The sequence below is a fragment of the Eubalaena glacialis genome, chromosome 17 (assembly GCF_028564815.1).
Source record: "Eubalaena glacialis isolate mEubGla1 chromosome 17, mEubGla1.1.hap2.+ XY, whole genome shotgun sequence".
Taxonomy (NCBI): Eukaryota; Metazoa; Chordata; class Mammalia; order Artiodactyla; family Balaenidae; genus Eubalaena; species Eubalaena glacialis.
The window spans coordinates 44,494,871-44,522,260 of NC_083732.1; the positions used below are offsets into that span (position 1 = coordinate 44,494,871).

Sequence of the window (27,390 nt, forward strand, 5' to 3'; positions counted from 1 at the left end):
TATATCCTCTTTGAAACAAAGTGCTTTCTTCTGATGGAAGATGATGAGAAAGCAATTCTAAAGCAAGGGTTGTTGTTGTTATTATTGTTTGTTTCCTTTAAGATATTAACAACTTTCTTTCTATGCTGGACTTGAGAAATCTAATCAACCAAGATTTGAGTTCTCAAAAAATTTATTTTTAGTAACAATAGTACACAGGTACAAAGACAGAAGCAGAGGTGAGAGATGTCTCAATTACTTAATAAATTTTTGAATTCCTCATCTTCTCTTTCAAATTTATGTCTCCCACTAATTACAGTAGAAGAACATCATAATATGAAGATGGAGGAATGAAAGGAAGAGAAATACAGACAGAAACCAAATCATGACTTAGGCCATCTCAAAGGAGCCTATAATTATACAGGGAATCATTTCATTTTCTCTGGTCTTTCAAAAACAAAAACAAAACACACTCATTTGCCAACACCTTTTTAGGAATTTTAAGAAAAAGCCAATAAGCCTTTGTAGGAACTGCAGGAGTAGATGTTATGCTTTGGGGGGGGGAGGGGACGGACACCAGCAGCTATGTTTCCAGAACAATGGCCATGAAGGGTAAATATTTTGCTACCACCTTTTCCATGTAGTCAGGCAGGCAGTCACAGAACTTCAAAAATCCCCACCTAATCACTAAGAGTGCCAACCTGTACAACACAACGTTTGTGTTAACTCTCAATTCTTTCTTAGCACAATTTATCTTTATTCATCTGTGCTTCTGCACAAGTCCACTAAACCTGAAACAGAGCTGGCTGCAGGAGGCATCAACTCTCTGGAACCCATAATGCAGGGCTCTCCTTAATTTTTAAATGTTGCAGACTTTAAGAAGTCACTTGCCAAATGGGAAAGTGTACATTTTGCTGTTTTCCTGAAGTTAGACTTTTTTTTTTTTAAACGTGCCTATGGACATGAATTCTGCTTAGGAAATGACATTCACCTACAAGTTTAAAAAAATATCCAAATCAAACAGAAGAAATAATAAATGGAAAAGCACTTTTTTCCCTCTTTAGTCAACAAACTGCTTCAGAAAATACCATCTCTAGGTGCAACAAACACAGAAATCATGACATAGCTTTTACTCTTTAACTCCAAGTATTGCTCAGCTTATAACAGATGTATTATGAAACATGGCAAGAAGCACAGCAACAAGAAGAGGGGTTAAAAAAAAAAAAATTGGTACTTGATCATTTGCTATCTTCAGACCCAAAACTATCAAACAAGGGCTCCCACAGCCAGGCTGACTGATCACCACCCAATCCCACATCCAAAGATTTCAAAGACAAATTTTTTAAATATTTAATACAAATTCGTTATCAACAGGCACTAGAAGAAGAAGTAAGGAAAAGAAAAGAAAAATCTTCACAAGTATAATTTATTAGGAAAAAAATAATAGATTGATTTTTGGCATGTAAGTAAATTGCAAAGTCAAAATATTTGTCTGTTCCTTACCTTGACAATATTCAAAGTTCCCTTTTTTCCGGCAGTCACCTATTACTAAACTCAGTGCTCTCCAAGTGTTTCTTTTGACAGATATCATTCTCCACCAATCGCTCTGCTAATTTCCTCTCTCCTTTTCTGACTGGGACAGATATTATGTTCACCAGCCCAGAGATCAATCTTTTCTATTGACAACAACAAAGGGAAAAAAAACGCATATATCACAACCAGTCTGAAGTATCACACCCATCTACTTACACGATAATACTAGGCCAGTTTTGTTTTGTTTAAGAAACAGATACAAGCCCTTCTAAATTTTAGAAAAATCCAAAACAGAAAATATTTTCAGAGTTCCTGCAGTGACATGCCCTATAGGGCTCTTAATTCTCCAATCATCTGACTCAAAGCTGGATACAACTCCTCTTTCCTTAAGTTGGGTCTAAAATATACATACATCAATACCTTAAAAGAATGTGTTAGATTTTACCTGTTTTATTTTTTTTAAATTAAATAATCTATCAGATATGGTTTCTTTAGAAAATGCTTTGAGACACTGTGTTATTTATTTTATTTTTTGGAATTTTAAGTGCAAGTTAAACCGTGTTTCAAAACAAAGTGGTGTCAATATTGTTTTCACTGTTCTGAAATTTACACATTGCCATCATTAGCTAAAATAATCTGAAACAACTGTTAACGGTAACGAATAATCTTTATGCAACCAACCAGTTTGAAATTATTAGTAACAACAATTAGTGAAGCATTTTACCAAATAAACTTCTACTACTTTCTTTTTTTCTTCTAAAGCAATCCAAATATTCTCATTTTTCCTACTAGATTTGGCAGGTTTAGAATTCATTCATTCATTCCCAAACACCTACTATTACTACTACCACCACTATTATAAATAGAACAAGTATCACTATTTAGTTCTTATAATCTATGAAACATAAATCTAGCACAATCATATGCACATAAAGTAATAACTCAATAAATGCAAAGGGATAGATTTATAAAAGCAGTCTCAAAAAATATTACTAAGGATGTTGCTACCATTTTTTTAAGAGACCAAACTACTCCCTAGAAATTAAAATTGGTGAATATACATACTCTGATGTATATAAACAAGCAGTTTCTATTTTAAAAAAAGAAAAGCAGTGCCCTTTATACACCATATTACAACTCTGCTATCATGCAATCAATGTTTCTCATTCTTAATGGAAAAACTTAAACAGGGCCAAGGAGGGGAGACTGGAAGTAAATACATCTAGATGTCAAATATTATTTCCAGAAAATGGAAATATGGGTAATATTATTTCCAGAAAATGGAAATATGGGTAATTTTCTACACAATTCTGGTATTTCCAATGTCTCTACACTGAGATAAAAAAAATATTTTGTAAATAGAGGATAAATAAGTATTATTGGGAAAAAGAAGAAAATGGATACTTTTCTTAGATTCAATCATGATTTTTGATAATATTTAGTGCCTCAACAACCATCAACAAAAGGCATCGGAGAGCCTGATAAAGTAGAGTCTACCTGTGTGGGCCATATTTAATAATCTCCATTAAACAAATGAAGGAGGCCAAGTACATACAAATCCCCTAGAGTCTAAGTCTTTTTCTTCCTTCTCATGACTGCTAAATACAAGACTAATGTCTCGGTTTATTACCAAAAATGGTATAATGGATCTCAGTTTTGAGGCACATAAAATTACCATGTGGATAAACTTCCTTTACAAGATAAATTTCTCAATTATAAATGATCTCCCAATATAGAATATACTATTTCACTTTTTAACTTCACTTGTGTCTATTTTAATCAGAGTATCCTGAAGTGAATGGAGAAAAGTTGACAGGAAGATAGTGCTACAAAATATTTTAAATGTACATGTTTATAAATTCTTAAATGTTAACATGGCATACAAATACACATTCAAGTAATACACAATGTAAACCTCAAGTTACCCACTGATGATTTTCCTCACTCAACTATTTTTATATATGAAACATTGTATCATAATCAATAGGATAACTCACCAAAAAAAAAAGGAGTTAATGTTTAGATTTTTCAAAGTAATGACTTTGGAGTATTATGTTTGTTCTTCATACCTCCAACACAATAAATGGTCTTCTGATATAAAATAACAATAAAATGAGTAATGGTAATGAGCACTATGAAATATATATCCAGATTATCTGTGATACTTATTCCACACTGAAGTCTGTATCACATGCAATCAAAAGTAAAATTTCTCTATCTTTAATAATTGCTTTGTTCCAATCCTAAGCCCTCAAATTTGTAAAACCTCATTATGAGGGGAACATATACTGAGACCAGTTTAAAAGCTAAACTCTACCAAGAGGAGAATGCCTAAAACAATTTGTAGTTCTACAAGAGTGTTATTAAAAAGGCTCAACATGTTGTATTACCATGGAAATTGTGGAAAACAGACATTCCCAAACAAATATTACTTTTTCTCAATGGTATGAAGTAATGAAAACCACATGTGTAAATCTGCGATCTGTGCAGTAGTTCAAGCTGCAGCTAATAGAAAATACAGAAAGTGAACTCTGTTATATAAAGGATTTTTGTTACAGAAATATAATGTGAAAACCAGATGCAGACAGAAAACCTTAATCACAGATGGGAATGTAATCACTGGCATACTGAATACTTTTTTGATCAATCTTAACCATATGCGTAATGTATTTATTTTCTAAGGAATGCAATAACTTGAGAGAACCCTCTATTTGAATTCAGTTAACCTCATATTTATAATGCTTTTATCTTACTCCCCCATCCTTTCAATGTGTACACTGAGCCAAGGTTTTAAAAGGAAGAGCTGCTGGCCTTGGCAAATCCTTCTTGTATCAGTTTATCTTTCAAAGTTTTAATAGGATGTAAAGACTACACACATCAGAATCAACCTCAAAAGCGATCAAGTGCAGTTCCCCATTACTGTGTTTCTCAACCACTGCCAGGAATCCCTTCACTGCCCAAACACATTTCTCTACAGAACTATATCAACATTTGGGGCTATTTTTCCTTTAGTAAATAAGATACAGTTATTCCAAAAATGAGGCTTTAACACACCTCTTTTTATCTACCAATATGAACTGAATCAAACCTTTAACTTTTCCTTTCACAAAAACATCTTGTAACGTAAAGAATGTCCCTTTACTTTAATAAAAATACAATTAGTTTTTGGTTCCAAGGGGAATTACCACAAAAGGAACCTGTTACATCATACATTACTTAGAAAACATTACCTTAATAAGCACAGTCCCTGACACTGGGTGGTAGCTTACCTTTGCCAAGACCTCCACAACCTTATTTGTAGGACAATGCTGAATCCCCCTGATTTGAAACAGTCAACAGAGAACCACTATGTAGGCCTCACTTTAGGACTACATTCAACTTCCAACAGGAAGTGACTAGGACACTGTGTTATTTGGGGTGTCCCTAAACTTCAAGGCCCCAGCTGCACAAGTTTCCTTAAGCTTCTATGGCATATATTCATCCTGATTCTCCTTCTCTCTTCTAACTACTCATCCCCTAATATATGCATAGAAACAAACAGTCCTTGTTCTGACATTCAAGACCCTCCATGATTTGGCACTAACCTACACCTTTCAGCCTCTGCTCCGTCCATGCCCTTACAGGGTACAGCTCTTCAATGGATAAACTCCCGTAGAATGCATCACCTCATCTTTATGGCTTTGTCCATTAACTCTTCCAGACTTAATGGTCAGCTCCTTTTCAACACTCAGGTTTCATTCAAGTGTAACCTCAGAGACAGTCTTCCCTCCTATCCAAAATAAAGTCTCACCACCACCGGCAGCACCCTCCACCATTCTCTCCAACATTGTTTTTTAATTGTCTTCATTACATTTAACACTATGGGTAATAATCTTACAATGTCTCTATTGCATGCCCCCCTAAACTGTAAGATCTATGAGAACAGGGGTCTTGTCTGTTTTGCTCATTACTCTATCCTCCATACTTAAAACTGTACTTGGCACCTAAAAAGAATAAAACAAATGAATTCCATCTAATGAAATGCTATACAGGCCCAATTCAATCCCTGTGACCTTCATAAACCTTTCCCTGACCACTCCTGGGGCCCACGATCATTCTCTCTTCTTTAAATTATAATAGCATTTATGGTCTATATCAGGCAGGGCAACCTTTACCTTCCAGACACTGTTCATATGAGCCCATTCCCACCAGTACTGTACATACACAGGCCAGTATGGAAATCACCCAGGGCATCCAGGGCTGTGAAGCCAGCCCTTCCTCCCACAGTAAGCAGTAGGATACCACGATTAAGAACTGCAGGCAGCATTAAGTCCATACAACCTCTAAGGTGTAAATGCACTCTAGTAGTTTTTATGCATAGATTTATCTCCCAACTGAGTTTATCAATTGACTTTCCTGTTCTGGAAAGAGATCCCATCTTATTCTCTTGCTGTCTTCAGACCTTACCTTGATGCAATATATGCATTTTGTTGTAATGGCCATGAGGGAAGGGGCCATGTTTATTCAACAGTCTTCATACCCAGTGCCTGGCTCACAGAAGGTGTTCACTCAATATTGGCTGAGTGAACAAAGGAATAAATGATAACCGAATACTATCTAGTTTTTCTTCAAGCCTCTTCCTCTTATTGTGATAAAGCATTATTTTAAAATCCTTCAAATATTATTTTAAAGATAAAAATTAAACAGAAGGCAGCTGACCAATCTATGAATTATTATTTTTAGTCAAACTGACAATGCAGGATGATCAAGGAGTTAACAAAGCAGGCAATTTAAAATAGTAAGAAGCTCTAAAATATCTCCTCTGTTACAGATATAATTTAATCTTCAATAAAATAAAATCTCCTAAAATGACTGTACCTTACCTACACTGACCACTTAGCCCACTGCACGCAGTTGGACTGGAATATCAGGTCTTACACTTATTAGCTATTTGACCTTGAACAAGTCACTTAACCTTTCTAAGCTTTAGATGTAAATCTCTACAGTAGGATAATAATACCTAACTCACCGGGATGATATGAAGAGATAATACTTATAAAGTGCCTATCTTGCCCCTAGTGCCAGTGTTGTTTTCTTCAATGTGCTCAGTTCCTATCAATTGAGAGTAGAAAGGAGGTAATACCTATTTTAATATTATGATTTAAAAGCATTAAAGCACTAGGTCACTACTCAAAAAACGACCTAGCGCAATCAAAACATTTTCTTTTCTGAAAGTCATTGCTGTACTATTAGTGATAAAAGTAAGTATGATCAGTCAACAATCCCAAAATATGCGGAAGTAAGGTGCAGGTCCTAAAACATTTTGCAGTGGAAAAAAATAAAGAACCACAAGCTAATGTTTTGTGATTAAATTTTTTCCTCATCTAATTTCATCTGTGGAAGAGCACCTCTAGAGGATAAGAGAAGAGAGAACCAATTATTTCCAAAGACTGGTTTCTCCAAATAAAGGCATCTGTTCCATGCCGGCAACTTTCACATGAAAGAAAAACGAGACTTTGAAAGTATCTGTATTCATGGGTGATGGCCACATGTCTCAAAAAAAAAAAAAACACTACGATTATCCAACTGCAAATATGGTCTGCTTGCTGTTGCTTCTTATCAGCTGGTATCTCTCTCTCTTCTTTCTTCCCTCTCTTTTCCCCCTCCCTCTCTCTGCCTCAGAAACTTGTAAAGCTATGATATTTTTTTGTACTCTAAACAGTAACTTTTCTAAGTACAGTGAGAAGTCTTGATAATTTTCCATTTTAACTTTAGTATAATTGCCACCTGCAGCCTGTGTGGCTGGCCCTGTCCATGGGGAAAAAATGGGGTGGTAGGATTTGAAGACTTCCAGGAGAGTGGTACTGAGCCCTGGAACAGAGAAGCCTGGGAGTCAGAAAATCTAGGTTCAGACCTCGCCCCACAACCCATGCAGGGCGATGTTGGGCAAGTGAGGAAGCCTCTAGGAGTGATTTACAAATGAGCTCACTCCCAGGTGAGTATTAAGTAAGGCAACATGTGAACTTCACTCCACGAAGGCATCTACCGTGCCTCCTCCCCACACATATCTGTCTGAAATTGTTCGGTCACTTGCATGAAGGAACTAAAGGCTGCCCTTCTGAAACCATCTCTTGGAATTGTTACCTGGAAGCAAAGACAGTAAGATGCTTCACCCACTTTGGTGTTCAGTCACAGAATCTTAGGGTGAGAAAGACCTGTCATTCTATCCAGTGCCATTCCTAGTTTTAAGGCTGGTTCATCAAGCAACAGCTGGAATCCCACACAATATCAGAGAAAAGACAAGACTGGTGAGTAGAGAGGGAGTGGGAGAGGGGGCTGGAGAAGAGTACTAGCGAGAAGTGCTCAGCCTGGGGTCTGCCCAGAAAACAGACATGACAACCAAAAGAGGGATGGGAGCCCCTGGCACCAAAGGGATCACTTAGGGGCATGGGAGAGGGAAAGCTGGGAGTCACAAAAATGGTCCTTGTTGGGGCCCTGATCCAAGGGACAGTTCCAGCTCATAAATATGTCCATGCATACAATATTTTGCTTACAATTTCAGGGATCTCATCCTTGACAAAAAGTACATTTGTGAGCCATAGGGTGAAAAATAAATAAAACAGGTTAAGATGTGCACTTATGAACATGCAAGTGACTTGACCACTTCAATTTACCCAGGGCTGCTGTACATGTGGGTGTTTTTTTGTTTGCTGAAACTTAAAGCTAAAATATGGTGGCAATAAATTGTACATTCTGTGATAAGAGAACACAATAAAAAGGGATCAAGGGGGGAAAGGGATTGGGAAAGAAACAACATGCTCTTGCAACCAAAGATTTCATTTTGGTCTTAGCAATGAAATATTTGAGGACAGTATTAAGTAAATAACTTGAAATATTTGAGGACAGTATTAAGTAAATAACATGAGCTTTCACCAAATATTTAATAAAGCATCAAAAAGTACCCCAACTGTTCCAGACTCCTACTTTCAAGGAGCTTACAAATCAGCAGAGAAGTCTGAATCACATAGATAGCAGCAAAATGCTAGATGTGATAAATTCTATCTTTGAGGAAGAGAGGTCATGAAAACTTGAATAGTTTCATTAGCAACTCAGGAGAGGACAAAGTGGGTTCCCTGCAGAAATAGCTCTCAATTAAGGCTGAGGTGAGAAAGGTCTAGCAAATCAGGGGCACTGTCTGACTTGAACATCTCTATATCCCCAGGCATTAAACAGGACTAGACTCTCCATTAAGAATCTGCTGAGTGAAGGTGACTGAAAAGGAACAGCCATAGAGAGGAGAAGATCCTACAGGGGGCTTCCAGAAGAGAGCAGTGGACAGTTCAAGAGTGGTCAAGTCAGATGCCTAGCACAAGCAAGCCTTTCTGAAATGATACTGTGCTTTGTACATACCATCTCATGCAATCCACATGACAACCTTATGGGTCGTGCCATTATTATCCAGATGAGAATTATTTCCAGATGAAGAGTAGGAGATCCAACAAGTGGCAAAGCACTGGGGAGTTGGGTCACTTCACCACTTCACCTGACTGCCTTCTAGCAGAGAAGAGAACATAATCACCTTCCCCCAGAAGGGCAGAATCCCAGAACCATTCATCCCAAGCTGATGCTATAGTCTCTAACTTTGCAGTGAGTGAAACAGGTACGAGATTTGCAAAAAGACTCAGAGGACCAACAGACATGAAATAAAAATTCTCCTTCCAACCACCAATGCCTGAGCCCCACTTTCTTCCCATAAAGCAACTACTATTGTCAGATTCATATGCATAAGTAGTTTATGCACTTTTTGTATAAATGTAGCACACTATATACATTGCTCCCTGCTTTTTTCATTTCACAATATATCTCAGGAATGATTCCATATCAACATATATAAATCGGTCTCATCCTTTTAAAAACTATAGATTGGTTACAGAAGAAAGAAGTCTTAAAAAATCCAATTCTGAGAGATTTTTATCCACACACTCTGAATTTAAAGTTCAAAGAGTAAAAAGAATTCCCAGTGTTTTCAAATTAAATGATACTAAACAAATCAAGGTGAAAGTCCCTGAAATAATATTATATTGGTGAACCATAGCCTAAAAGTCCTACATTTTGTTGTTGTTGTTTCTTCCAATAACTAAAATTCCTTAAATAAGGGAGACAATTAACAGTGAGCAATTTAGTAAGGATTGAATACTGTCCTTTAACATATAAAAGGGATTTCTTTACTTTTCTAATATGAGGCCTCCACTTTAAACCAAAAAATTGTGATATCACACATGATAGTATTTTGTTTACAGTTTGCTGATTGTAAAATACATAAAGACAAGTTTCTATTAATTTCAGTAATATTTTAATGCATTTTTGTTCATTTAATTTACAGTGTATTTGAAAAATGTCATTGTGTGAAAAAGTATTTAGTCTGCAGACAATGCTTGTGCTACTGAATGAATGAACGTAGGTTCAAAAGCCCCTTGAAACTCACTGCTCCCCACCCCCCAAGAGTACTGAGCCCAGAGTCTGGGACACACTGCTGTAGAAGAACAGCCTCTGCCCTCCCATCAACTCCTCCTTGACTCCTTATTCTCTGGTCCTTGCCTTCTCTCCTCTACATAATATTAGAACTGAAAGAAATTTTTATAAATTATTCCCTAAACAAAAGTCCAATGTTTGAAACATGTAAAACAGTTAGGCTGCTCTGGTGGAAAGTTAAGGGTCCAGACCCAGCCCTCCTGACCACTTTTTATTCTCCCACGTGGCCCGAAGTTACCAGCAAAATGAAAGGAAACTCAAAACAGTTCGAAACCCATGCAAGGAGCCAAAGCACAGGAGGGAGCCAAGTCCCAGGGCAATCAATAATCAATCCTCCATGCAACCACTACCCTTTAAGGAAAACCTACCAGGTAACAGCCCCATCAACATTTCCCAAGAGTAGCTGGACCACAAGAATCCCTGGAGCAGGGATACACAATTGGGTTCTGAGGCTCCTTTCTGGAGGCTGTGATTCTATGAGTCAATGAGGGGTAAGGAAGCTGCCCCTTAAACATTGAAGCAATGCCCAAATTCTGGCAAGCTATGTGCACTGGACATCTAATCTGAGCTGTCATCACTTCCTCCTCTCTAAATCCACCCGATATCCAAGTACTAATTATTTTTCCTTTGCAATGTCTCTGGCATCTGCCTATTCCTTCTTGTCCCACAAACCCAATTCTGGCCATCCTTCTATAATATCTAACATCTAAACTACTGCAAAACAAGTTCCCGACCTGGCCTCAGTCTTCCCCCATTCCAACCCATCTGGCCCACCGCAGTCAGACCAACTCTTCAGAAACACAACTTTAACTGGGCCCATGGTTTCCTGTTGCCTGGCACAATTTTTTTTTTTTTTTTGCTTTGGTTTTATTAAGATTTATTTTACCATGGCACCCTTTGTTCAAAAGAAGTCCAACTAGAAAATCTAATATCTAAAGCAATTTGTTATAAAGAACAGAACTATTCTGGTTTCACAGTGCTGAGAGGATGAATGAAAGGGCCTGAACCCAATCTGGGCACCCTCTATGCCACCTCCCAACCCTAAGGGGTCCCATAGGACACAGTTTTTTAAACTTCTGGCTTACTCAGAAGATAAAGCTTAAATCAAATGCCTTATGATCTTTCTGTTTATTTCCCAATAATCACCCAAGGGTCCTTTTTGCTGTATCTGCATATGTTAATTTACTCTCTCTCTACCCTCTACCCGCCCCACCCCAAGACACCTCGCTTCTCCCAAAACCTTTTCCAGTCTCCATTCCTGTCTTATAACTGCCCACAACCCCATTACAATAATGTTGCCTTGATAAATCCTACCTGTCTTAAGACAACCTGAAATTCCAACTCACTCCACCTCTAAAATCTCATTTACTGTATCATTTAACTGGTAAGTAATCAAGCCTCTTCATCTTTTGTAGCTATTTAATTTGTCCTGAGCAGGTTTATCATTCAATGGGAACTGAGCTTACTACCTGTTCTGTGCCTCCATCTAACACACTACTTTACACATAGTAGGCATTCATTAAATATTTATTAATTTACTCAGATTTACAACCAATAGCAAAAATCTTAATTTTCTTTCAAATATTCTAAAAGGTTTCATTACCAGGGCTACCCAAAGAACATATGCCTTTCTTTTAAAATAGTCAAATTAGCTTTAATGAGTTGCTCATTTTATTACTTTTCATTTGTATTTTCCTCTGATATTTTATACCCGCTTTCTCTAGCCAACTCAAAGCTTGACTTGGACGAGTCAATGGAGACTGATCACATTTACTTTCCATTTAGACCTGAATATCAGGTCTAAATGCACCTACCTACCCTTATTTAAACAAAGGATTCAAATTCATTGTCCACATTTGTTTCCAATCAGAGGTCAAATGTGGATCTCATTTCTAAATAAATCTAGCTAGAGATGAGAATGAAAATGTGTGACAGGTAGGCAAAGGGGTTGGGCAATAAAGAATACTTGCCTGACACATGATAAAAGTTACAGAATCCTAACATCACTTAAAAAGAACACTTTCACAGGAAAGGATTACTATGTCAGTCTGATAAACATCACAGTTCCAGTCCCAATATCATCTGCTGTTCTTCCCAGCTGTGTTTGCTTATCACTGTGTACATAACATATGCAAAGATTCAGAAAATAAACTAGCAGTGTTTCATGACCTGTCTTACAGCTCACATCTTCCTATATCTTGAGGTTAGGGAAAGGAGTATAGTACATCTAGTTTTAACAAAATAGAGCAACCAGCTTCCTAAGACTTTGTATTTAAAGCACAACTTGCACCATGCTTACCATATTCACTGGGAGATGACTTCCCAATTTCTAATATTCCGCTTGCCAAATTGGATGTGCGTTTAAAATGCTCTCAGCAATGCTGCTGTGGTAGCTCCCTGGCACAACCCTATGCCAGCCTTTGCAGGTACCATAATCTATCTACTTCAGTGTCACCAGGTGCACTCCCCACAGGGTCTAGTGGAAGGGACATCCCAAACACTCTAACATCTTTCAGCTAGTTTTCTCTCCTGGTGCTCTAATAGACCTGGCCACAGCTAGCTCATCACTGCTCTGGCAATATTTCCTCTCCTATTATTAGTGGCCCCCTAGCTCTTGAGAGCTTATCTTTAGACAAACTGCCATTACATCTCATGGTAATATTTTCTCTGTTATTTCTCTGATGTAATATTCAATCCAGTCAAGTCAGGTACCGACTAAGAGTTCACTGCATACATACTTTTAAGACATTCATCTTTGTGGCAAAGAACTTCAATTTGGCCTCCCACCAAACTTCGAATGCCACTGCAAAAACTTTCTATAACCTATGAAGCCACAGTGATTCCTGTGGTTTCTGTTTCTAGTGACACATGAAAGTAATGTAACTTGCATGTCCTTCCTAGTAAACAGTAGAAGTTTCTACTGCCATCCTGGATGATGACAAAGGGCTTACCTTAATCAAATCAGAAGTATAAAAATGTAATAGTTCCCAAGTTCCAAAGAAATCCAGCCTGGGTTCATTATCAATAATTTCACAAATTAGGATTAAACTTTTAATAATGTCTATATTTTTTAAAAATGAAAGTACAAAAATCAAAGTGTTATTGGTAATAATTGGGCTCTTAACTACTTTTTTAGAAGCAACAGCAGACTGTTCTTTAGACAACAGACAGTTTTTTGGTCTTTCTTACTTAACATCTGATTCTAGCCAAATGATAATGTGCCCCGTTGTGTAGGTCCAAACCTTGAGACTGTGGAAAGCCTGGTAAGCACAATCAATCACCACCATGCTTTAGCCTCTAGCCCCTCACTCCTGCCCCCAGGCACCAAGTTCACCTTGTCTAGCAACCCTGAGGGAAAAGCATAAAGGCTATTTTCTTTGAGCAAGACCTAAAATCTTTAGTTCCTTCTCACTGCATAAACAGACTCTTCCCTCCATCATTCACTTCTGAAAAAAGTACAGTAACAACTAAAATTTCTGACAATCATCCTAGATCCAGGACGGCTATGGACTCACTATTCCCCATACCCCTTCTTCACAATGAAGAATAGTGGGGAGATAATGATGTTCCACACTGATTCTATTTCCCAATTATATGCAGATTAGTAGTGCCCCCAACTCAGAATTAAAAATATAAATGAGGATTTTTTTCATTCTCTTAACCATGGGAAATTCCTGAAAGCCTACTCCTAATATCCTATATAGTCTTGTACATAGGAGAGTTGGGAAGCCTAATGATCAATGAGTCTGTCTATCATTTTGCTCCTGAAGAATGCACCTGAGGGCTGGAGTGCACCCCATGCCACCCAGCAAGTCAGTGACTGAACTGGAAAGGGAACTCCAGTTTGCCTATTAGGGGAATGCACACACACTAGATCCTTCTTTTCATAATAGAATAGTTTACACCAGGGGTCCCCAACCCTGTTAGGAACCGGGCCGCGCACAGCAGGAGGTGAGGGGCGGGTGAGTGAGCAAAGCTTCCTCTCTGCCACTCCCCATCGCTCCCCCATTGCTCGCTTTACCGCCTGAGCCTTCCCCCACCACCCAACACCCGGTCCATGGAAAGACTGTCTTCCACGAAACCGGTCCCTGGTGCCAAAAAGGTTGGGGACCACTGCTTTACATTACATAATCAAACTCAAGATGGTACAGAATCCTTCTCCTCTTAGAAGTGACTAGGAAGTGGACTTAGCCAACTGGGAGATGCCGAGATCGAGATATAGAGTGACCAAACCGACTGGGATGGGACAAGCCTCAGGGACTAAGGACACTGGGCAGAAGACCACTCTGGAGTGCTGAATGAGATCAACGGAGGGAACAGGCCTCAAGGCCTCAGTGTAGTGTAGGAAGGTGGTATTCTGACGGGAGAATAGAATTTAGTAATGGAAAAGCCTGGATTAGGAGGCACTGAGGGATACAGAGTGGCATGCATTTGGGCATATCCAAGGATATCTGCTGGCCAGTAGCCAACTGTGATTCCTAGGTTGGGGGCAAGGGCAAATGTAAAGAAAACAGTGGATGCATAGTTCATAACTGCTAAGGAACACGTTAAGCCAGATATTCAGAGAACATGGCTCTAAAATTATTAGAACTTGGGAACAAAGCAGGTAATTAATTTGGGGAACAGAGGGAAACCTCAGTTTTCTAAACTGGAGCAAAAGGTCAAACCAGAAGAACTACTAAAAGAGTGATGGACTAGAGCTCTTTGAAATGAAGAAAGTGAAATGCTGGTTAATCATTTACTTAAAATCAGTGCTGACAATGTACATGAAGGTTAATGCCAGGCTCACAGTAGGTCTCTAACATTTGTCAATTCCTCTACTTTCTCCCAAGTCCAACAACTAGGTGGCAGCCCTTGAATGCCCAGAGCATATTCAGTAGTCTATGCCCAAGGTGTTAAAAGATTAATGAATCTAGTCAATCACATTCCCTAAGGCACTTGGAGGTATTGAGATCGTTGGATAAACAATGGGAAAACTTTACATTTGTGCCCTCCACATTCAACAAGATCTATATCCTAGAGGCCCCATTCATCCAAATACTGATTTGCTTTAGGGACCCTGATCAATATGAAGCCCACAAAAACAAACCCCTGCTTCATGAGTTACATTATACAGGTAACCTCAATCAGAACTATCAAAGCAGAGGGATTTTAAGTAGGTCTCTTACAGTCATTGAAAATGTTAGTGGTTCTAAGCAAGATTGATGGCTTAAAACTTTTTCAAACAAGAGGGTCTCATACCTTAAACCTCAACCATGGGGCATTACTTTTGCAGTGATTCTGATACAAAAGCCTGAACATCACTTGACAAAGTATGAACATTCTGAAGAGAATCACAAGAAGCTCTTCCCTGTTCAAGCCACATAAGGCACTGAGGCTTAAAGGCTGATTGTGGCTTCAGCACAAAAAACAACTCACTAGAAGATCACATACCAAATGATGGGATTGTGTCTGTGAAATAAACTTTCTTCACTGATATGTGATCCAGTGTCATTTCTTCAGAGTGGCAAAGTGCTTGGTGCTATACCAGAGAATATACCCACCAAGAAATATACCCAGATCTCTGAAAGATATGCCACAATTTGGCTTCAAATTGGAAATTACATCCTTTATAAGCATTATTCTTTAGTTGGTTAAATACATGTAATCACAAGTACACACAATGTTGTTCTTCAAACTACCTCTTCTTTTGACTGGTGTTTCAGAAGAAACATTGCATTTGTTAATACCAAATATGCTAATGTGTCACAGTGTCTGTCTTCTCTTTTATCCACTCTGGAGATATTCTGATCTTATCTCCGAAGAGTGTGTCTGGCAATTCAAGTGTGAAGCTACAAGCTACATAGTCTCTAATTGATCCAAAGCAGTAATCATGTCTCACCCTAGACAAATTACTATAGCCACAAGTCCACCCAACTGCAATTGTGGATGGAGTCAATATTGAACCTGATCCAAATTTCACCAGTCTTCCTTCTACCTTAATTCTCTATGTCCAGTTTTACATGGATAGCATTGCCATTCATTTTCTTTTTGTGGGAATGAAGTATTATTTTTATTATGATTATTCATGTTAGAGTTCTCTTTTTAATACCGGATGATTATTTTTTTAAAACATGTCTTTCCTAGAAATATCACTAGTAAAATGCATCCAATTTTTCTCTAATGTGGTGCTTTCCCTGTCCATAAAACTTATTTGATTAGCAGTACTATAGAAGCTAAAGCTTTTGTATGCAGGCACTCAAGCATAATTTAATCATTTTATTTAAGCATGAAAAAAATTATTCTGAAAGCCCTGTTAAGTAAAATATCCCTGACTGGTTTAAACTTACATTTGCAGGTATATTAAGGGTGAAATAAATCACGGAATGCCCAGTATGCAATGGAATAGTGTTAACTTTGTTATAATAGTCAGCAGTAAGTTAAACATTGTAGTATTAGAGAATGTAAGGAATAACTATCATTATAAATAACTGCATTTAAACAGGTTATTTTAAAATAAATTTTGTTTTATGCGAAACCATTTTATATTACAAGGATTTTCACCCATGGAAACCTCTTTCACAGTCAAACGAGATGAGGTCCTAATTGCATAATACCATTTATCTGCTGAGGATAAAAGTGCCAACAAATGAAAATGCACATTAGGCAAGAGATTGTCAGAATAGAAAATTGTCTTTTTATTTTTTTTTATTTTTTTGTTTTTTTGTTTTTAAATAACCCACTCACATTAACGAAAGACTGCAGTAGCTTCCAAATTATAGGTTGTTATTTTTAGTGGAAGTAGTTCAATATTCATATTGGAGCAGATGTAGCAGTTTAACAAAACAGCTCTTCAAATCCTGCACAAATTGAAAACAGGAAAACTGATTGCATTTTCTCTTATCACTTTCCTTTTCTGAATTGACACTTTTGGCCTTCTGAAAATTTACACATGGCTTTCATCTCAACAGCACCTGCTGATCAAACAGAAACCTAACATTTTCATGAAAATGGTATAAAGAACTAGTTTTGTTCTAAACGCTGTAAAGGGCATAAGTTGCCTACTAGACAGCAACAACTGCTGGGTATAAGGCATATTCATAATAGTTTTATATTTTCATTAAGCTTTAAAAAAATACATTAAGTCCCTTCTGGTTTTTTCCATGTTCACTTTTGTACGAATCAAATTTCTTTGACTCAATGTCTGCCTAATACTTAGTTTTATCATGCAGCGACTATTCAAAATGTGTAAAAGGGTAGCTTACACTAAGATACGGAACACTTAGTATTTTCTCTGCCACTGCTTGGAATACACATATTTATCTATACATATTGCTGTCTATCCAGGCACATGGGTGTAAAATACACACATCCCATTTTCTTATTCCACCCACAAAAAAAAACAAAGTCAGGCCCTATTTTTGAAGGGGCCTTACAAATTCTTTTATCAGATACAGATTTAGCAGGTGCTTGAATGTTTGAGGATCCCCAACTGGGGAAAAATGGATGTCACCTGAGCACAGGCCGGTAAGGATCTACCAACCACTTAGTGTAAATGTCTCTGGGAAGATAAAGGTAAATCTTGAAAATGGGTATTCTTATATGTAAAATACAAGATTGATAGCTAAGTAGCTTCCCAGATTTTTAAATAAAAGTGTATCACATATTTATCTGTTACACCTAATTCTAAGTAAAATTAAAGATGCTCCTAAGACATGCTCTCTGTCAGTTTCCTAGCAAAAGGGCTCTACCCCTCTGAAGGATTCCAGGTGTCCATTCCCATTCTGCCTGGGTGACAAGGTAACCTCAGGCAGAAATGACATACAGTAATATATGTACCACTCTGGCAAGTTGGCCTGTGAATTTCGGTGTTTCATCATGCTCACTGAGGCAGCAGCAAACCTGAAATGTCAGTATGTTCAGTCAATGGAAGTGAAATAACGGGACTCTATTGTCTTACCCAATCGATCTGCTGTTGTCAACAAGGAAACATGCCCCCCTGGCTTTAAACAAATTTTAACTAGGCTCTTAGTTACTGGTTCATATTTACCTATGAAAACACTTATCTTGACTATGTGTAAGAAGCAAAACAATTGTTTTTCCCACTTTTATCCATTTTAACTACCTTCTAAAGTTAATACTATAATTTTTTAAGTACACTCATGAGTGTATTAAACATTTTTTTAATTAAACAGTTTTATTAAACATTTTAAAATTATTTTTCTTTTAAACCAACTCCAAGGGAAAAAAAATCCCATGGCTCAAATCCAAAATACAAATCTACCTAACAACTTGATTTCTTTTTCCCTCTAGACCTAGTTGAAGCCATACTATAAAATCAACTAATTCCATATTAAAAGTAGGTTTCATTTGCTTTTCTCACTCATTCAAGTACCACCATTAGCATCAATTCACCACCCATTCAAAACATGTCACACAAAACCAAACACAAATGATCAATTCCAAAAGCCTCTACCAATTTTGCTCAGTTTATCAATCTTACAAATAAGGGGTAAATGAAACTCCTGTTATATGGGAGATGGTACGAAGAAGGGCAGGAGGTGAGGGTAAAAAGAAAATAAGGCATTTAAGCCATTCAAATTTGCCTAAGTTCTACAGTCCTTCCCTGAACCAGAAGGGAGACAGTCTCACCTTACAATAAAAATAAAAATGAACTAATCAAGTTGTTAAGCAGCTTTTTCTCTCCCCTCTTCATCTAAAGGCTTCAGCATCCCGTCAATAAATAATCTATTGTTCCCCCTTTATCCAGTCTCTTTAAACCTATTCAGAATGGCAAAACTAAACCCAATTAAAGATAAGGCCCTCCGGTAATCTCACCTCCGTGAGTCCTGTCTGGATAGCAGAGGTGATGGGAGATAGCGGCCAGGCCAGGGCTGATGCCTCCTCCTCACCCCACACAACAATAGGCAGATTTCTCTTTCTCCCTCTGCTAATCTTTAAATGTAAATTCTCTCCGCCAGCTAAGAGGAGCGACAGATAACATGTTACATCTTCACTTCTCCTGGTCTTATCGACTTCTGAATCATTGGAAAGGGAGAGAGGAAAAGAGAAAGGCAGCCTCCCCACACTCCCCCTCCCCTGTTCTTTCCCACCCCTCCTTCCTCCCTGCCCGCCTCCCCTCCCCGTTCACGGAGATTACCTTCTGGCAAAGGAGCGCAGGAGAGGCGGCCGCAGCCGAGGCGGCACCCAGACCGCGGCTTTGTATTCATTAAACACACATCGGAGCTTATCAGAAGTAAAAGGCTTGTCAGGATGGCACATTGTGTGTGAGTGAGTGTGTGAGCGCAGGAGGGAGAGGAGAGAAGCCAACGTGCATCAGGGTGATTACAATATCAGCAGGGCCCAGATGGAGGCAGGAAAATAAACAGAGGGTGCGTGTGAGACGGAGCGGGAGAGGGAGGAAAAGTGGGAGAGACAGAAAGAGACACAAGCTGGAGGGAAGAAACGGAAAGGCAAGGAGGGGGCGGGGGCTCCGGCTCCAGAATGGGGGTGGCAAGGAGGGCGAGGTACCCCAAGGCTGGCTGAGGGTGAGAGCCAGCGCTGGGGGAGGGTGGCCTGCATTCCCCAATCTGCCTCTACCCGGAGAGAACGGGAGGAATCCAGACTAGCAAACTGTATTTCCCTGCTCCAGGGCTAGACCGCGAACATTTTGGAGGTTCTGTCAAGGTCAAAGGGGGATCAAGAGCTCTCTTTCGGCGGAGCTTAACAATGAGACATTCACCATCTCACCTCCATCCAAATAGCCACAATTTGCAAAACAAACCTAGTGAGTCCTCACAGCAGTTACACAGCCTTCCAGACCAACCTCAAGTGGGAGTTCCCATCCCTTTCTTTGCTGACCCCAACGGTCCTAATTTCCAACCCCCTGCCCACACACACAAAGACCGACACAGGCAGATACAAAATATCTCATTTCTCTGGGCTTTAAGTGTCCCAGCAGAAGACTTGTGTAGCCAGCATCACTGGGATATGAAGGCGCACTTGTGATTGGTAGCTACAGGTGACTCTGAGACACCTGCTCCACCTCCAGAAATTGTGTTGGGGGAGGGGGCTCCTCATGTGTACATCTGAGAGTCTATTTTGGAGGTGGGAATTTAAAACTGAGGCAATCAATCTCGGCTTGAGCTGCCTCACAACTCTTCACCCACCCAGAGCCCAGGAATCAATCAGAGAACAAGCAGGGAGCTAGCGCTCCTCCATCAGCCCAGAGTTCATCTTCCACCCCATCAGGGTCTGGAGGGAGATACACCTGAGTGGTCTCATGGGAGCCCCTTTCCACTTTTAAATGCACCTGTCAGACAACATGAACATCTGATCAGATCCTTAATGGAGTGCAGATAATGCAGCAAAGAAGGTTATTTTATTGCGGGGAGAGGGAGTATTTGGTCATGTTGTATTTCAAGGCACTGAAGCTTGGTTAACAAGCTCTCACTGCAGTATGAAGAGTTCAGAATAAAGTAGCCAATAAAGTACACAACTGTTCATGGCATACATTGCAGCCCCAGCTGCAGTGAAACTTCAGGTTGTAAAATAGTTTATGCATGAGGTCTCAATATAAAGAGACAAAATAGTTGGGAGGGGGAAATAATGCTAGTGAGTAGAGAAAAACACTGAGGAGCAAGAGAACTAGCAGCAGCCTCTGAGGGGAGACAAATTTGAAGAAGCCCTTTAGAAAACCAGGAGAAGCATTGTTTAATCCAGCACTCCCCTCCAAATCACTCAGTCAAAAAAGTTTTACCTGTAGTGGATCCTCCTGCCCCCCCTGCTCCCACCCCAAGAAAACAATTAAGGGAAATTTGATAGGTAAGGTAAAGTGAAAAAAGCTGGGCATTGGTGGGGGAAGGGCATATGTGAAAAACCTTGTCATGCAATGAATGTCAGATGAAAAGGGGTCTGCCACAATCCACGAGTAATCCAATAATGTGGAAAACCTCGTGGTATCACTGAGACGAGAACGAGGTAGTATTTCCCCATAAATCTTCAAAAAGTGAGCAGGTTCAATAGTTAGAGAAGGGTGCAAGGATAGGAAGTAAACCATTTGGCAGGGTATGTTACAAAATCGAGGGCACTCTAAATGGGTGAAAATCTGTCATTCTTACATGTTTTAAATTTAATAACAGATTTCTCTCATAAAGGGTCACCTTTCACTTTTCCTCTGTTACAAAAATTGCATTCAGAGTAACCAGACACAACCACATACACCTTCCCCTTTATTACATCTTAGATCAATTTGGACACAAACTACCCACAAACGTTTATAAATCCAATGCAACTCTAGGAAGTAAAAAATACAACTTACAAATGCCAACTGATTTTTCCATTACATGCTCTCTGAAAAAATGCTATGTAAAAAACAAAGCCCTACTACTTTCAAACCCAGAAAAGGCTTACATTTTTTTCTTTAAAAAGCATCCAGACACTGAAGGCATGAAGAAAACTGCACAAAAGCTTATCTGCCAATGTTCTTATTTTGTAAAGGCACAGTATTTCTATTACTACCTTGTTTGTTCACTGACTTTTGGCTCACGGTTACAGAAAAGATCAACCAATTCTCAAATGGGAAGAATCCATGACTCTCTTCCAAAGCAAACACTTTGCTGCAAAGCTTTCAATTAAAAAAAGGGGGAGGGGGCAATATAATAAGAAGTATAATCACAGAATAAGTGTACAACAGAAAGTGGTTTCTATAATCACAGCTGTCTTAAAGGCCAGGCTGGAGACTAGAAATCTTAATTTCAACTAGTTCTTTTCTTAATAATAGGTTACCTTCCTATAAGAGCAAGAAGGTCCATCTGCCTCAGGCAGATAAGTTTCGAAGCATTAATTCAGATAAAAATCTAGCATTTTCTTTCTTTCTTTGAGTATGTGAATTCTAGTGTGCTATAATGTGAGAATTCCAACATATGACCATTATGGCATAATATCTCATTGCTCAGCTTGTCATTATTTCATTTGTAATTCTTATGTTAATTATGTTCATAATTACTATAAACAGATGTGGTAGACATTCATGTGACCTTTTATTGCAGAATGCATTCCTCACTCATTTTTCTATAATTTCTCATGTATGTGAAACTGAAATGCAAAAAAAAGGCTTTCTAATTTTCTAATGTTTTATATGCATAAGTTAAAACAAAACCTACCTTCTACTTCATCTGCATTTCAAAATATTAGAAAATTCTTAACATTTAAGCTGCTTTGTAGAACATTTTAAAATTGCACACTGAACCTCACTGCTGCTCACTAAACTGTAGCTATGGATGCCAAACAAAGGCTAGCGTCCGTGTCTAAGTTGTTTGTCTTTTTTTTTTTTAATATCAAAGGTTAATGCAGCAGAATTGTGCTTCAAAACCAAGTGCCTAACAGCTACATAGCAATTTATTCACTCATAACTCAACCATCACCCTCTTTACATAAAACACATTTACAATAAAATCAGTATGGATTTCATTAGCTGTAAACCTCCTCGAATTTCATTTCTTTGGCCCTAATCTATAATTAGTGTGGACAGACAGGTGCAAACCCTTCTCTTCTACAGATGGCTACTGGAAATGGTGCAAAGTAGCTCCTTCTGTTTAAACAACACAGAGATAACCTGCTCTGTCTTATCACTTACAATTACCTCCATTAAACTGAACTAATGTTTGCTTTAATAAAATGTTCACTGTTCTTTAAACATTATTTAGGAACTCTTATATTAATGGCTGTAAAAATGTGAAGTTGGAAGGTGTCTCTTTAGATAATAATAACTAACTTATTCTGGATGAAATGTTCTCACTTGATGGATAATATTCTGGGGTTCACAAAGGTGTTTTAGTTGACTTAACATTTGTCAGTTATTTTGCATAAATAGGGTCAAATATGGTATTTTTAAAAGGCATCTGGGTGACAAACAATTTAACAAGAAATTCAGAAGTATGAAATGTTTAATTTCTTTCTTAAAGATTTTAACTTATTATTGAAGTATATACTTCCTAAAATCCTGGATTGTTTTCAAAGGGTATTTATGTTAACCTAATTTTATGTATTTGTTTAACTTCTGATGGATTCTGAAAGTTGTATGAGTTCATCATTTTAAGGCACATTTTAAAAATTAACCATGCATGCAAGTGCACTCTGTAAGCACATGGTTAAAAATACCACCATTTCATAATAAATAACTTACATTCTATAAAGCAGAGATCACTTCTCCCTGCTTCTGCTATCAATAAAGTCTGTGGATCACTAGATGATGAATAAGGTGTCCATAAAACAAAGAACTTTTAAATGCCCAAACGTCAACAAATAAATACCTTTTCCCACTGAACTTACATAACTTACAGTAATAGACTCCAGTAAAATGCAACTGACTTTTTTTTCACATGCAAATCCTGCAGGTGCCAATTTTTCAGACTGCTTTGCTATGAAGGGCTATGCTGCCTGCATAAAACCTCAATGAAGAAGGGTTTGCATTCAGTGCCTGTCAGCTGATGTTCATATCAAAGAAGTGAGAAACAGGATTTGACAGTGAAGAATGTCCTAACCTGACAACCACTGACCAGCATTGCTATTGGAAGCATTTCTTTCTCGTGATCCCTTTTCAATGTTGGAAAAAAAAAAGAAAAGAAAAAAGTGGGTTTTTTTCTTTTTTGGCTAAGCTTCTATTTTACAATAAAATAAATGATAATGGCACCTTACATTTGTGTACTTCTTTGCAATTTATGAAGTGTTCTTTTATCTGCAAATATTTATACTAACACTCTGGATGGGAAAGCTCATCATTAAATACTAGCATCAAGAGCAATATCTTACTTTTCTTCAGAAAGGGAAAATCGTAAAAATATTAAAAAGCTACAGTCCTGTAGCTGCAACACATACTGTCCTAGTATTTCCAGCAACTTGCAGTTTAATAGTGCAGTTTCATTGTATTACAAGTAAAATGTGTCTTATTAGGAAAGTCCTTTACGGATCATTTTAAAATCAAATTATTAGCAGGTATTAGTGGGTCACAGAGACTAAGGCTACAAAGGAAAATATCATTTCAAAGATTTCTGGTCTGCTTTGAGTTGTCTAAACGTTAAAGAAAAAATAGACCGTTTTCTCCACTTCTTGTATTAGGTGTGAACTGGACACTGGAGAAACCACATACTCTCCCACTCAGTATTTAGCTTTTCAAATAAAATGAGTGCTGTCTAAATGGTTTACAAAAAATTATTAATGCTTAAACAAAGTCTTTTAATATAAAGTTCTTCTCTTAGTATAATCTTAGATAAAGTCAGCTTTTCTGTACCCAGAATGAGCCTGATTCCTTGATTATTTGGTTGAAATTTTTTCTTTTGAAAGAATAAGCCAAAGAAATATCAAATGCTAAACACAGTACAAGTAAAACAATGTTAGACTTCAACTTCCTCAACATACTTCCCAGCTGCAAAAAATGCCTAGGTCAAACTAAGATTCCCTGATTAATACTGGGTGAGACCATCAGATGTCCCTTTAAAAATAACAATCAATAAAAAGAAAGAAAAGAAAAAGAAATCAGACTGCCCTATGTATGCTACCTGAAAGCCCACACAATGTTAAAACTAGAATTGACATTAAGGATAAACAAGGGAAAAAGATCCAGAGAATTATGAAATTGCTTCTCTTTGTACACATCACATCTGACATAAGCACCCAGGTTTGGGCGAGGATGGTTTAAGAAACAATTGTGTTTGTTGATCTTTTCTAAGGAACTGTGTGACAGGAGAAACTGGGCACAACAGAATACTCACATGGTCAAGGCAAAAGGCTGCAATAAACTAAAAGAAGGCCCCCGACACTAACAAACCGTTTATCACAGAGAAGCTGGTCAATTTGTATTCTAGTGAGTGTGGACTCACTGGGCACAGACCCAGTTTCACTCCTGTTCTATGCAAAGGGAGGGGTATGATAATAAAAGCTACTGAGTGCACTTAAAAGTGGTACAGATGTTTAAAAGGAGACTAGAAGGGGAAAAAAAACCCCAGTAAAACAGATTTCAGTTCACCCAGAAAGTAGAAAGGAAACGCTTTGGTCAGCAACCCAACCTTTACCAGGGGATAAATCAATTTGCAGCAGCTGTGGACAGCCATTTATATAAAGGCCCTGGGCAGATTAATTAAGGGAAGCGAAGTTAAAAATTCGAGGGGGCCCAGAGTTACATTAAGCACATGAAGTTGGTCTGGAGTGGCCTCCCCAGCTCTCCTAATCTTCACTCCCACGCCCTGGACTCTGTGACTGGTCTTCAGGAGCTCCTCCACGGGGAATACTAGCTATTCCTTAAAGCGACACTCTGTAGCCAGGCTGGGGCACGTTGGGATTTGAGGTGCCCAACCTTGTATAATAAGCTATGCTCAAAAGCTTTCTCCACTACGCTTTACAAGGAATAAGGAAACCCAGGGCTGCATGGCTCCCCAGCCAAATCCTCCAATCTTGAAAAGCGCGCGGGGGTGGGGGGGGGGGCGGTTAAGGGAGGGCTGGGGCTATTTTTAGTAACAGTCTTGGTTCACATCCTACTTCCCGGAATCTGTCCTCAAACTTTTCCAAGGGTTGACTGCCCTTACCCCACCCCACCCGCCAAAAAAGTTTCAAAAAACGGATTTAAGCGCCTTGTACCGACCTAACCGTCTTTGCTTAAGGCGTCCTGGCCAGCTCAAGGTCCGCCCAGGGAGAGGGGTCTGGGTGCGCCGACCAACCCAGTGCTTTCAGGCTCCCAAAGAGAGCGGTGGGGCCCGGAAAACGAAATTAATTCCCCGGACGCGGCTCCCCGTCTGGTCTGGGCTCCGCCAAGCGGGAGCTGCAGAGCACAAGGCTCCGCTCCCCGCTCCGGAGACGCGCGCCGAATCGGGGATGCAACTGGAACACCCAGAGGACTGGGGCGGCAGGGCCCCGGGCGCGCGGAGGTCTGGGCAGGAGCGACGCTGCCACCGGCCCCCGGCGGCAAAGCCCCAAACCCGTCGCGGGCGAGAGATTCCGGTCGGGAGACGCCGACAAGAGCTCGGGGGGCCGCGGCCTGTCCTCCACGGGCTTCCCACTCGAGTACCCCGAATGCCCAGGAAGAACAGGGAAAGTTCGCAGGTGGCCGCAAAGCGCTTGGGTGTCGCTCAGAGGACCCCGACCCCAGTCGCAGCCGGGTCTCAAAGTTAAGATTCCTTCTCTCCTGCTCCCAGAGCTAAGTTTTCCACCATCGAAACAAGCCTTTCCTTTCCAGTTAAAAAAAAACAAACAAAAAAAACCACGATGAGGGTTTAGGGCCACCTGCCAAACGCACCGTAGGTACCTTGACCGGTTGTTTGGTCCGGGGGAAAATACGCATGATCTTCCTGCTCACATATCGTAATCATGGAGAGGAAAGAAAACTGTTGTAAACAGTGAGGGGAATCTAAGAGTAAAAACTGCATCCTTGGCTGACTCGTGAAGTTCAGTGTCAACGCAGCTTGGAGTCACTCGCGACGTTCCTCTTTGCCCTGGTGCGTAGTTCTGCCCTAGTTCAGGGACAAGTACAGCCTGGAGCCTCTCGGCCGAATAATCCAAATGAAGATGACGGTCATCAGAATAATAATTAATAGCAACAGCTAGGGGCCAGTCCCCGCCGCCCGCCCGCCGGCCCAACCCTCCCGCGGGCACTTACACTGCACAGGGCCGGAGAGTCCCACCATCCGCAACCGGCTCCGAGCTGCAAATAAAACTTCCCGTCGTCTCGGCCGGCCCGCGGGGCGAGGGCGCGAGGGCACGGCGCCTCTTCCCTCGCAAGGCCAGAGTGTCCGGGACCACTCGCCCACGCGCGCTCGCCACGAGGCCTCGGAGTCGCGCCGCGTAGCGCCTGCGGTCGCTCGGCGCTACGCACAGCGAGCTGCGGTTCGAGGAGCCCGGGGTCGGGAACGCCAGCCAGACGCAGCCTCCACGCAGAGCCCAAGACTCGCGGAGCACCGCTCCTCCCGCCTCCCTCCCTCCGCTATTCTGTTGTTGCTGCTGTGGCAGACAAATGTGATGTAGGGCGCAGGGAACTGCCACTGTCACAGGCGGCGTCTGCGTCTGCCTCGCCCGCCCTCGCTCACTCTCGAAGAAGGCGACGCATTTATCTGCAGGGCGGCCGAGCGTCCGCCGGGGAGCAGGAGCGCCGCGCGCTGTGCGGCTAGAGCGCCCGCACCAGGCCGGCTCCGGCGCGCGCTCGCGCCCGGGGCGCCGCGGCCGCTCGGGAGGGAGGCGGCGGCGCGGCCGCTACCAGGTGCAGGGAGGAGGGCCCGCGGCGGGGCAGGGGGGAGGTGGAGGTGGGAGACATCTGTGTCGTGCAGGGGTCACGGAGGTCAAGTATATGTTAACAATGGGCAGGCCCGGCTCGCTAGGGTGCGCGGGCGGGCGGCCTCCCTC

The 27,390-nt window shown here is 40.1% G+C and overlaps 1 protein-coding gene across 3 annotated transcripts in view; it reads right to left on the reverse strand.

The window, feature by feature from the left end:
- RUNX1T1 (RUNX1 partner transcriptional co-repressor 1) overlaps nt 1–27,191 on the reverse strand; it is a 134,898-nt gene extending 107,707 nt beyond the window's left edge. For 2 of the 3 annotated variants that reach the window (XM_061171277.1, XM_061171279.1), the window contains exons 1-2: nt 26,651–27,191; nt 1,483–1,655 (exon numbers count right to left, since the gene is read on the reverse strand). In XM_061171277.1, coding sequence (XP_061027260.1) covers nt 1,483–1,570 — 88 coding nt within the window. In that variant the 5' untranslated portion in view covers nt 1,571–1,655; nt 26,651–27,191. The remainder of the gene's footprint in view (nt 1–1,482; nt 1,656–26,650) is intronic. The other variant, XM_061171278.1, reaches the window with a different exon arrangement.
- Between the last annotated feature and the right edge of the window lie 199 nt (nt 27,192–27,390).